This window comes from Engystomops pustulosus, chromosome 3 (genome assembly GCF_040894005.1).
Source record: "Engystomops pustulosus chromosome 3, aEngPut4.maternal, whole genome shotgun sequence".
Classification (NCBI taxonomy): Eukaryota; Metazoa; Chordata; class Amphibia; order Anura; family Leptodactylidae; genus Engystomops; species Engystomops pustulosus.
This window is the reverse complement of record NC_092413.1, coordinates 76,693,799-76,707,338: the sequence shown is the minus strand read 5'-3', so window position 1 is coordinate 76,707,338 and position 13,540 is coordinate 76,693,799. Positions and strand designations below refer to the sequence as shown.

General features: G+C 43.4%; 1 protein-coding gene across 19 annotated transcripts in view; it reads left to right on the top strand.

Moving 5' to 3' along the window:
- AFDN (afadin, adherens junction formation factor) overlaps positions 1-13,540 on the top strand; it is a 251,176-nt gene that overhangs the window by 123,020 nt on the left and 114,616 nt on the right. For all 19 annotated transcript variants that reach the window (XM_072141135.1, XM_072141136.1, XM_072141134.1 and 16 more), the window contains 2 exons: positions 2,410-2,467; positions 4,267-4,376. In XM_072141135.1, the coding sequence (XP_071997236.1) occupies positions 2,410-2,467; positions 4,267-4,376 (168 nt within the window). The remainder of the gene's footprint in view (positions 1-2,409; positions 2,468-4,266; positions 4,377-13,540) is intronic.

The following is a 13,540-nucleotide window of genomic DNA, read 5'->3' as shown; positions in this document are numbered from 1 at the left end:
GGAGTGCCCAAACTGAACCCCCCCCCCCCCTTATTTATCGTGAGGTGCCCTCCAAAAATTGAAGCAGTAACTTATTGCTCCCTGTTCAACAACCTACATATTTGCCCCTGAGGACATCAACACAGTAGAAAGATGGAACATTTTCATAACTTTCCAGTGTCCCTTTGTACACAGAGAATCCTGGGGCCAGCAGGAGATCCTCAAAACATAATTCGGCCCTGTCTACTGCCCCCTCTTCCCACAGTCCCAAGTAGCGAAGTAAGTATCAAAATATAACTTAAAGCGGCATATTTTAAGATGCTTGGAACTGGAGGAAGATTTTTTGAGGCCTGTCTGGCGAAGGCCCGGGTGCCCACAGAACAGGCTCTGAGTGCCGCCTCTGGCACCAGTGTCATAGGTTCGTCACCAGGTGTTGAGCAACCCTTCCTGCAGACCAGATATTTCCTACCAGCTTTCCAGCTCTGCTGAACCTGCTGTTGAAGATATACATATATCTGCTGTTCCATTTCAAATAAAGAACCGGGAGTTGCATAACTTGCCTCCATGTGATCCCTGGACCAGGCTGTTTCACAATCACGGGTGAATCCTTAATCACCCATGGATTCCCATATACACCTCATGGGTTGCCTCAGGGAGAAACCACCTTTATCCTCTCTCTTTATACTTTTCTTGCACACGCCAACTGCTGGATACCTGCTAGGCAGTAGGCCCATCCTCCAGTCCCAATGCCAAGGACCGTGACCATAGAGGGCCCCAGCTGTCTACAACCAGCGAACAAAGGCTAGGCCCTGGTGGGGAATATTGCACATGCACCGCACTATAATAGAGCACCTGCTCATGCTCAAGGAGATGGCCAAGTTGTCAGAGAGCTAGGGATCATTGTGTGCAGAGCTCTTCAGGCAAGATCAAGTGGGTCTATGATGGTGCCTGGAGATGGTCGGGTGTCGTAAGCCTGAGCTGCATGTTTTAACTTTTTTTGGCAAATTATTCCGTTCCTGCATGTTCAAAGAACAGTTCCAGTACCTGCATAACAGAGCTGGCATTTAAGTTCTGCACATCTGCCATCAAACTGATGGTAGGTGTCCTTTTATCCCTTAACGATGTGTGACATGGTGGGTACACTATGAGTACAAGAGGCTTCAACCCTGACGAATAAAGTTGTTTCTACTGAATCTGATTGGATGCCTTTTATTCTAATTATGTCCAAGACATTTAACTTGCATCACTAAGTTTCACTTTCCTTTGGAGTTGGCCACCAGCTATGGCTACTGAAAGTTCCTACTTGTTCAGTGGACCTCCTCCTGATGGAGGATTGCATTAAGGATTGGTGAGGCCATAGGACTTAGAAGAGGAAGAGGCAGTATTTTGTGCAAGAGACATTCAAGGAAATCTACCCATTCGGAAAAGTAAAAAACACTTAGAAATACTCGCACTCTTTATTCCGATCCCAGCACTGGTAGTGTTTAATGTTGACATGCCAGATTCACCTAAAAAAAAGACTTCTAATTAGTAGGCAGAAGTGCAGGAACAAGATGTCCTGCACTCAGGGCTACTAATTATGCACGCCCCCGCACCTCCCTCTCCCATGCTAGGCAGATTGGAGAGGGAGGTGACAACACACATGACGCATGAATTAATGCCTCTTGCGTATCATCACCGTCCTTTCACAGCATGGGAGAGGAGGTGGCGAGGCTGTATATAATTATTAGCCCGGACTGCTGGATATCTTGTCCTCATGCTCCGGTCTGCTAACTATAAGTATTATGCACACCCTCGCCACCTCCCTCTCCTATGATGGGAGAGGGAGGCAACGTCATGCATGAATTCACACCTCATGCGTGAAGTCTCCTCTGAAGTGGCAAGGCGTGCGTAATTAGCAGCCCAGAGTGCTGGTCCCCGAGCCCCGTGCTCCTAATTTTAAGTCTTTTTTTTCAAGTTGATCCCAGCGTGTCAACATTAAAGAAGACCAGTGCCTGGATCGATATAATCAGGAGCGCAGGTGAGTATTTCTATGTGTCTCTTACTTTGCTGAAGTGGTAGATTTCCTTTAACAGTGTATTCAAGTCAATATTGTTGTTCAGTACTAGTAAACACCAAGTCTGAGCGAGAAGATACCGCAATTTGAATATTTATGATGAGAAATGCTTAGTGCAAAAAACAACCAAGTTCATCTTATTTTACTATGGAAACCAAATACCATAGGTGTTTTTTTTGTTTCCAAAGTTATCCAAAACCTTTAAGGGACTATACTTTGAGGGTTGCGGTTGCATGATCACCAGTGGCTAACCTGCTGCTTAATTTATTACTTGTCTAGTGGTGTTAGGTGATGTAACAGATGACGGGCCTTATCTTACAAAACTGTAGACAAAATGATGGTGGTAACTTAATTGCAATTTTATTTATCTTCAGATTTAATGAAACAACGTTTGGGATAGAAGATGTAAGTGGATCATCACTGCAATCAAAGGTATAACCATTTTCTCTTTTGAAGCTTTTTTTTTTTTTTTTTTTCTTTCTCGACTCTTTGGTAATGACCATTTATTTATACTTTTCCAAGGAGAACATAAGTTTTTTTTAATGAAATCTTGAATTTCATTTACCATATATACTAGCGTATAAGCCGAGGCTCCTAATTTTGCCACCAAAAACAGGGAAAACCTATTGACTCCAGTGTAAGCAGAGAGTGGGAAATACATTGGTCACAGCCTGCTAGCCCAGCCCCCTGTAGTATATAGCCAGCCCAGCCCCCAGTTTGCCCAGTACTCTCCTTTCCGATGCCCCTGGCAGTTCTTCTGCTTGCTTCCGCTCCAGGTCAGCGACGGATGGCCTGTCAGCACGTGGCCCGGCTGGTGCACGCTATGATGTCAGCCGCGGCTAACTTCATAGCTGCACACTGACCTACCGCTGCTAATGGAAGAATAGAAGACCTGTGGAGGGGCGTTGGAAAGGCAAGTTTTGATTTTGTATTTTCTTGACTCGAGTATAAGCAGACTTTGAGTTTTTCAGCACATTTCTTGTGCTGAAAAACTTGGCTTATACTTAAGTATAAACGGTATTTATGGGAAATACAAGTAATTACAAAAATGAGCACATTTTATTTTATGCTTTTGTATAGAGTGGAGTCTGGAACCAGATATAAACGCCGCAAATTTTAAAATGTCGTTCCGTGAGAGCCATACATTATGCACACGCCCCCAGTAGATAGGTAGTCAGAGGAAAAAAAAATTGCCTAAGCTGTTAAGAGTACAGAATTTCGAAATGTTGCTCTAGACCAGTGATTTTCAACCTTTTTTGAGCCGTGGCGCACTTTTTATACTTAGAAAATCCTGAGGCACACCACCAACCAAAATAGTACAAAATGACACTAAAACAGTCACATTATACATATAGCTAATAATATAGATTCTAAATTTATTTTACTCACTCAGTGTGAAGCCTGGGCCTGTTTCGATAAACACAAAAGGGATATCCTGGCAGGAATGGTGGAAAGACACATACGAAGCTCTTCCTCAACAGTTCTCAGTTTCTCCCTGGTTTTAGTATATGGTGCTGATTATTATGTGGCTCATATACTGCTATATAAAGGGGTACAATGAGCAGTACTATGGCCATAAGGCCAGAGTACAAGTGCCAGCTCGTATACTCAGCATATGAGCTTGTACTTGTAGTACTCCAGCCTCATGACTATAGTATTTCTCATTTTACATTTCTCATTGTTATATGCAGTATACTGCTGGAGTACTAAAAGTACCAGCTCATATGCTGAGTATTCTGCCAACAGTTCATATACTCAGGCAAAAGCTCATATAGTCAGCATTATTGGTGGGCATTACCTTGGCGGCGGGCAAATGCGAGAGTCTCTCTGCTCTCAGGATGATGCGCTGGCCTCGGTGACGTCATTTTGTCGCGCGAGGTTCAAAGCTTGGACATGTGTTATTGTACACGTCTCCTACATTGTAAGAAGCTGTGACTGCGCATTGCCGGGAAAACAAAAAAGGGGCACCATAGTTTGGGGAACTTTCCATGCGGCACACCCGACCATGTGTCGCGGCACACTTGTTGAAAATCACTGCTCTATGCTGTGGGTAGGAGATAACTTGTTACCTTGGTACAAGCTCAGATAGGGATCAAATTATGGTATGCATATCTATTAAATTGGTCATTAACTAATAACAAAATAACCCCCTCCTCTTTTTCATGATTTCATTTTAATGTCGTTTTCACATGCATATGTAGAATGAATGTATTATCATTGCTTAATTTTAGATGAACACTAAAGTGGATAGTGATAGAATGCTAAGTACTGCAGAACGTGGCATGGTGAAACCTATCATCCGACAAGATAAGCAACATGAATATCAAGGCCTGGATGCAAGGTAATGTAATAAAACAGAGCAGAGTGAAGTCAATATTACGGTATGATGGGTTTAATGCCCACATTGGGTCTTGTGTATTGCTGTTTTTGTTGGTATTGTAGTGTATAATACGGTTTTCTGGTATAATAAATTCTTTAACTCTTCTTTAAACATTACTTAATTTCACAGAATGCAAAGCTTGGCTGAGGTGTATTGTCCCTTAAAGGGGACCTACCACCACGAATCTACCTATAAAGGTAGATCGGGTGGTAGGTGGATGAATAGGACGTGAGGATATCCCTTTTAAGGGCTAATCCTCACGTCCCGCACTGTTTTGTGAACTTATATAAAAGGTTTAGGCTAATTTTGTTATGCGGCTACTGGGGCGTGGAGTAGCCTCAGCTGTGGCTACACGGCGCGGCTACTCCACGCCCCAGTAGCCACTTTACCCCTCCTACCCACAATCTTCGGCGCGCAGCTCCTTGCAGCTGCGCGCCCTGGTCCGACGAACCTGCCGTCTGCGCATCCTAAAAGGGCTATCCTCCCGTCCTATTGATCCACCTACCACCTGATCTACCTTTATAGGTAGATTCGTGGTGGTAGGTTCCCTTTAACAACATGTGTTAAACTTTATATGCACACTGTGAAGCAGATGGCCATTGGACCGTATTGATCTAAATTACCAGATGCCAAAAAATGTGTATCTGTGTACATCTCTAGCAATTACTTTTTATTTCAGGTACCAATGTAATTATGGGATTTCATTGGAGGGTGCTGATTGGTTGCAATGACAGCTGGAAACCTTTGAGATGTCATTAGGGAGACTGTAATATTAATGCACTATATCAACAATACACTGTAATACATTTGTGGTAAATAACACAAAGTTGTCAACATGGTAATTTAAACAGTAACCTATTGCTCCCTGCTCTGTCACAGCTTTCAATTGCATCAGTGACCTGAGGATAACAATATAGTAGAAAGTGGAGAAAATCTGTGTAAAATTAAGGGGCTGGAGGAAAAGCTCATATGGTAATCCAGCTATGTGCACACCTTCTTCTGAATCTGTAACAGAGGGCGTGAAACGCAATATCTGCACAGACGCTTCTTAAATACTTGTGCAAGCCCTTTAAGCCATGAGCAATGTGCACAGTCTGACAAAACTGCACCATGCAACCCTTAGAAAATGTGCCCCATTGTATTTCAAATTAGTGGAAAAATATGGATGATGGGGCACGTTTACCAAAGGCCGTGTGCCAATTTTTTTTTCTTCAGACTTTGCACATTCTTTCAAGTACAAACTGCTTGCACAGGTATTTAAAGGTTTTTTTTTCCACAAATACAAGTTAGGCCCTATCCATAGGATAGGGCCCAACTTGCTGAGCAGTGGGGGTCTCTGTGACAACAGCCCCACTGCACGAAAATTAGGAGTCCGATGAGGTACCTCCATTGGACCCGTTGTCGCTCCATGAGATCAATGGAGCAGACGGTCGCGCATGACCGTTCTTCGCCATGCATCTCAATGGACCTGGCAGAAATTGCTGAACGCCACTGTAGTGGGGACAGAATTAGTTACACCTGATGACAGGTGTCGTTTATGGTTCAATGTCTTCATTGAAAAGTTCATAACAAAACAACGAAAAGAGCAGAGCTGGAGGCCCACAAGATGAAGGAAGAGCAATTATGTTCAAGTAGGCATCCAGCTCTAAAAAAGAAACGCTAAACAGAATACCTAGAATATAAGGATAAGGCAGAGGAGAGGGGTGAGGAAATAAAAGAAGTGGGGGTAGGTCTTCCTCACGATAGCATATATATATATAATATATATGTATGTGTAATCTAAGATAAATCTCTAAAGATATCGCCGGGTGCTTAGGAGCCACCTGGAGCCAGTTGGAAAAGGCAAGGGAGTCCCAAAATAAAACCCATTTGGAGCTCCATGCAGTAGATGTGATAGACGTCCCCACCCACAAAATAATTTGGGTTAAGGAAAAGGATTTCCATAGCCTGCGGATCACCAGTCTCATTGCCACCAAGAAGTGCCAAAGTAAGCCTCTCTTAATGTCTTTGAGATGGCCCCGTAGCATAGATAGGTCCCCAGCAGCTCCACAAATCTCTCTGTAAAGGTTCCATGCAGCGGTCCAGACAGAGGCAACCACCTTGCATAGAACCCCAAGCCGACTGACAACGCCAACAAATAGATGAGGTAGAGGGAACATGTGATGCAGCCAGACAGCAGTCCTATACCAAATTGTAAGGATCTTAAAACTGATTTCCTAAATATGACAGGTGTCCTTTAAATGAATGTTAATGCAGGAATTTCTTTGTAACAATGCAGTAAGTTGAATTACAGCTATGTGCTATGGTGGCACAACCCTTTTAAGTACTCTCTGACAAATCTGTGCTAGGGTGACAGCCTGGGTACCAACAGAGAGGCCTTGGAGGTTGACTCCAGAATTCCATTTGGTAGCTGTCTTTACTAGGTGTAATATCCATGGGTGATAATATCTGTTTCCAAGTCTGTGCAAATATCTTCAGTTTGCCCATGACCGGACAGCTGGCGTCACTGGGAAGAGGTTGTTGTTTGCTGGGTTCCAAAAATTTTGTTCCTGTTTTTGTGCGACTGGAACCCATTAGAATATTTTAATGGAAGAACTTGTTGTCCTGAGGCGATTTCTTTTTCTCCAAAGCTTTCTCTAAGATGTCATCGAGGCCTGAGCCAAATAAGCCATCACCTTCACAGGGTATTCCTATTAACTTATGCTTGGAGTCTGTGTCACCTGATCAAGTAATGCCTTGCTGAGTTTTGACAGATCTGCAGCTCTGGCGAAAAATTTGACCAAATATGTAGTTTCATATAGATGTCTGTCTTTTTAAAACCCTCCCCTACTAGTACGGCGTGCGCCGGGTCCCGGTGCATGGAGAGGGCTCGTCGAAAATCGCACTTTTTTGCCATTTTGAAAGATATTAAAAAAATCTATGTAAATGTATGAAAACATTATAAAACCTGTACAAATTTGAAGAATAAAGTAGACATGTCATTTGGGGCACACACTGAAAGCCCACAAGAAAAATCCAAGCCCACAAGAAAACGTCGCAAATGCGTTTTTTTCACCACTTTCACTGCATTTCGAATTTTTTTTTCCCCACTTCCCAGTACACAGCATGAAATATTAAATACCGTCGCAGAAAATAAGCCGTCACACAGCTCTTTATTTGGAAAATAAAAAAGTTATAGATTTTTTTTTTGAAGTTGGTGAGTGAAAAATGGAAGTGAAAAAACTAAAAAGGGCCAGGTCGTTAAGGGGTTAAAGAGAGTAAGGGATGCCCACATTTCTTCTATTGATTTTCCAGACAACAAGTGTTCTTCTAATTTGTCCAACCAGAAGGTCATTGACCTCACTGTACAAGTGGCTGCAATCGCAGGTCTAAGCATAGCCATGGAAGTCTCCCATAACCTTCTTAGCAAGGTTATCTATCCATCAGATCTTTGAGTAAGCCTCTAATGAGAGAGATGCTTTCTTTGATATGCCTGCAAATGGTGTCTCTTCCATCGGAATTTTATTTTAAGACTTTGACTTGTCTTTTGCTATTGGGTACTTTCTCTTGACATTCTCAGTGACAGAAGGTCTTATTTCTGGGTCTTTCTATTACTTATGGATAAGGCCATCTATGTTGGTCTGTATGGAAAAAACCTTTGTTTGCTCTACCCCAACCCCCAGAACATCTGATCCTAGAAAGACATTGGCTCTTCCACCTCTTCCAGATTCATTGTTCTACTTCATCAACATCTTCTGTTGCACAAAGCATGACCTGAAGTCTCCTCTAATTGTTCATCCTCTTGCTAATCAAACTAGTCTTCAGTAATTGATCTATCCATGAAGGTCCCTAGACTTTCTTGGTGTTCTGTTGGTGTGGGTGGTTTGGGGCAGGACGGTCCTTTGGTCTTGCTTACACCTGCCTTCACTTAGAGGTTATCCGGCACCATAAAAATTCTACAGAAGCTCCCAGTATTCATAGTTCATCAACCTAATGAACATGCTTTACCTTGATTCAAACTTTGAATCCTCCCTCCATATATGGTTACACATCAGCCTGCAAATGTTTACAATCTCAGCTTCCTGTATGGACGATTTTGTGCTGCAGAAACTACACTCCCCACAGTGCATTGTGCTGTAAACACAGCAGGGATTGTATCCACCCATTCCAGCCTACACGGTGCTGGCAACCCTGCCCACTACACCTTCCAGGCTTTGCCATTCCCTGCCCACTACACCTTCCAGGCTTTGCCATTCCCTGCCCACTACACCTTTCTATTTCCTGCCTAGTGCACAGAGAATGGGGCACATTTACTTAGCCCATCCACTGAGTTCACCGTGGATTGGTGCATTGTCTGATTCACTAAGATCGTGCGCCAGATATCCTGCATGTGTCGCTACCCTGCTCAGGTCCAACAGAGTTCATATTCTTCTTCCTGGTGTAAGTGGTTCATCTTGCGACACAATTTGAAAGTTAAATCCTGCGCTCAGTCCGAATCAGCCGCATAGTCCGACTGCCTGCCTCTGATTTCTGTCGCATGAAAGCAAGCGCAGTCGCGACACAATCCCCAGTTAAATACCTGACCCAGCAGCCCGAATCCAGAAAATGTCAGAAAAAAAACAATGAACGTGCTGCCGCAGACCCTTAGTAAATAAGCCCCATTATCTTTAAGATACAACTGGCGACCACTGCAGATAAGGAGCCTGAGCTGTTCCCATTATATCTCTATTGTGGTGGCCAAAAGCAATTCAAACAGTTCTCTACTGGGTTCTGCTCCAAGACAGATGTTTAACCCTACGCGCTCCACAACTTCGAGCACAGTTATTACCAGTTGATGGCAAAGAGAGATTGTGAAAGCCACAAGAAATCAATGCATTAAATACATTGGAAAACTTTTCTTTGAAAATAAAATTTGCTTTAATGAAAAAAATAAATGCTCACTTTGTGGCACACAGTGAAAGCTGTGAAATCCAAGCTCACAAGAAAACGTCTCAAAGGCGTTTTTCATCAGTTTCACTGCATTTAGAATTTTTTAGGTCACATATGTTATGGTCTCATATGTGTGACCCCCTCCCTGCGACAACTGTGGCCATCTCACAAGCTCATATGCCATAATAGTGGGTGGTCACATATGTAGTGGAGAGGATTGTCACATATGAGGACCTCATATGTGACAAACATACCCCACCTCCCCCACCACACATGTGATGGCACATGTATGTTGGAGTGTTCACATATGTCATAGGGTTGGTCACACATTAATTGTAGAAAGCTCTTATGTGACCATTGCCCCATGACATATGTGAACGCATGAGTTCACAAAGGTATATATGCATATTTTTATCGAATGTGGCTATGTGATTACACTACTACTAAAGTTCTCCTCCAATCCGCACACCGAAAACTGCTGTCGATTGTGGTGCATGCGTGCGGATTTGCCTGCATGCATAGTGACTTTCGTGTCCAATCCACATATCTGTGTATCCACATACCATGCATCTGTATACATTGTGGTGCCTGCGGATTGTACCAGGGACCTGCGGAGTTATGCTGCAAAGGTGGGCATGCTTAGTAGACTGAGTGAAGTGCCACCCCATCCGCCCATGTGTCTTGGTGACTCGACACCGCCGGCTCCCAGACTCTGAAGAGGACCAAAACCCAGCCCATCCGTCCCGCAGATGTTGAGAGCGATGTGGCCGTGACGTCGGCGAAAGAGGATACCGGAGAAGACTTGACCAACTCCGGAGCTGCGGAAAGAAGACACTTTTGAAAAGGAAAGTGTATTAGAAAGTTAGTTAGATTACAGGAAGATGTAGAATAGTTAGGTAAAGTTTAGGCCCCGGACAACCCCTTTAATATTCTTACCATGGTCTTCAGCCTTGACGTGAGAGAAATTCACCCACTATGACCACCTGAATGCACTTTGAACAAAGCAGGTTTTTTTGGGGGGTTTTTTTTTTTTGCAGATCCTGAATTAATACTGATTATGGTTTTAAGGACAGTCACTTTTAACGACATTCCCTTTTAAGGAGTACACAACCTCAAAGGACATTGTTTATCACAGAGGGCTAAGAGAAGCACTGAAAGAACCCCCCTTCCCCCCCACCCCCCAAATTCAAGGGAAACACATGAAAGTCCTCTTTGGTGGCATACCTGAACAAGCAGGGAGGAAACCAGGAGCAGGGGCCTAAGGAAAAAAAGCTTATACCAGATCTTCAAATGGGCAGCTGTTTGTGTCTCCAATACACTTGAAAGGGGCGCTGAACATCAAAGCAGATAGATAACGAGTGGACAGTGTCTCCCAAATTTTTTCTCCTCCTTACAAGGAAATGAAGAACTTTTCGCCACAAAACAGAAGAGGCAAATACCAACAATTTTTCCCCTGTACAAGGAAGACTACCCAAATGAGCTAGATGCGTGGCCAAGGCAGACAAGCAAAATTGTTCAAACTCTCCCCCCCCCCCCCCCCCCTACAGATCGGCCCAATTAGGGCCAATCCTAACAGGAAAAAATGCCCCCCCTCCCCTGAATTAAAAGTAAGAAAGAAAAATAAGTAACCAACTGCTATGGAAACATCTACAATAAGGCCTACCACCCGTAAATATACACATATATATATGAATATACCAATATACACAGATGCTAATGCACATAATAATAATATCCTACACTTGGAAATATAGACCAAAATGTAATTTACTACACACATCAATATATACCAGCATTATATGTACTGCACATCTGGGCTGCATTTGGGCACATACATCACTTACTGTTAGGCAGCTGCTGTCTCCTTCTATATCCTGTGTTGGCATTGTTTTCTCATCAGGTAGAGAACCTCATGGAAAATTCTCCTGGCTGTCAAAATAATGTCCCCTATATAATAGCTAAGTGCCCCCTGCATATACTGGTAATACACTGTAACCCATCAATATACTATAATATATACTGCCATATAATTTCCCCCTCATTAATCCAGTAGTCCAAGCACACTGTATATAGTCAGCCTGCACCTCCCTGCGTTCCCTACCACCGCATGCTCCCTACTGCCTTGCTGGCGTCCTCTCTCTGACCCAGGCGGCGGCTCCTAAGCAAGGATATCTTGCGGAGTGTCTAAGAGGGTGGCAACTAGAGATGTCTCTTAACACCGAGGCCTTTTTTTTTTCATTTTTGTGTTTCCATTTTTTACACTACCTTCAAAAAATCCATACATTTTTTATTTTTCCAGGTAAAAAAGCTGTGAGAGGGCTTTGTGTTCTGTGTAACAAATTGCACTTTATAGTGATGGTATTTAATATTCCATGCCATGTCTGGGAAGCGGGTAAAAATTCCAAATGCAGTGAAAATGGTGAAAAATTTAGCTGCTTTCACTGTGCACCCCAAATGACATGTCTACTTCATTCTTTGGGTCGGTGTGATCATGGGTTACCAAATTTTTATAGGTTTTATAAAGTTTTCATATATGTACTAAAATTAAAACCTACTGTACAAAAAAAAAAAATTGCCATCTTCTGGTGCTAATAACTTTTTTTCTTTCTTCGGTGTACAGAGCTGTGGGTAGTGTCCTCTTTTGCGACTTTTGATTACTTTTTTATGCTACCATTGATAGGACTGTACTACCTTTTGATAACTTTTTAACAGAATTTTTTTTATATTTTTCAAAATGGCAAAAAAGTGGGATTTACTACTTTTTGTGCTATTTTTTTTTTTAAGGGGATAAACGCCATTAATAAACATGGGGGTTATTACAGGCAGTCCCCGGGTTACATACAAGATAGGGTCCGGAGGTTTGCTCTTAAGTTGAATTTGTATGTAAGTCGAAACTGTATATTTTATAATTGTAGATCCAGACAAAAACATTTTGGCCCCAGTGACAATTGGAGTTTAAACATTTTTTGCTGTAATGGGACCAAGGATTATCAATAAAGCTTCATTACAGACACCTTACAGCTGATTATTGCAGTCTGGGACTATAGTAAAGCATTCGGAGAGCTTCAACAGAAGTCAGAGGGGTCTGTCTGTAACTATGGGTTGTCTGTAAGTCGGATGTCCTTAAGTAGGGGACCGCCTGTATATTTTTATCTTGGGACGCGCGATACCTAATTTGTTTATGATTTTTAATGTATATTGATATGACTTCTAGGGAAAGGGGGTGATTAGAATCTTTTAGGGGTTTTTTTTTAATATAACTTTTTAAACTTTATTTTTTTTTTTACTTCATGCGTCCAGTGCCGCACCAGACGTGGAATGAATGCGTCCAGTGCCGCACCAGACGTGGAATGAATGCGTCCAGTGCCGCACCAGACGTGGAATGAATGCGTCCAGTGCCGCACCAGACGTGGAATGAATGCGTCCAGTGCCGCACCAGACGTGGAATGAATGCGTCCAGTGCCGCACCAGACGTGGAATGAATGCGTCCAGTGCCGCACCAGACGTGGAATGAATGCGTCCAGTGCCGCACCAGACGTGGAATGAATGCGTCCAGTGCCGCACCAGACGTGGAATGAATGCGTCCAGTGCCGCACCAGACGTGGAATGAATGCGTCCAGTGCCGCACCAGACGTGGAATGAATGCGTCCAGTGCCGCACCAGACGTGGAATGAATGCGTCCAGTGCCGCACCAGACGTGGAATGAATGCGTCCAGTGCCGCACCAGACGTGGAATGAATGCGTCCAGTGCCGCACCAGACGTGGAATGAATGCGTCCAGTGCCGCACCAGACGTGGAATGAATGCGTCCAGTGCCGCACCAGACGTGGAATGAATGCGTCCAGTGCCGCACCAGACGTGGAATGAATGCGTCCAGTGCCTAATTAAAAAACAAATACATAATACTCACCTCTTAGAGTTACATGCAGAACGTGTCAGCGTTCCTCCACGCTACACAGGTTGCGCAATGACATCAATTGTGTGAGCTCTTGGACGGTTGGGAGAAGTTGCTCTTGGAGGACATTCTGGTATCATTCCTTATTCATGGATGTGTTTTTAGGCAAGACTGTGAGAGAGACGATTCCCTTGGCTGAGAAGCAACCCCACACATGAATGGTTGCAGGATGCTTTACAGTTGGCATGAGACAAGACTGGTGGTATCGCTCACCTTGTCTCCAAACAAGCTGTTTTCCAGATGTTCCAAACAATCAGAAAGGG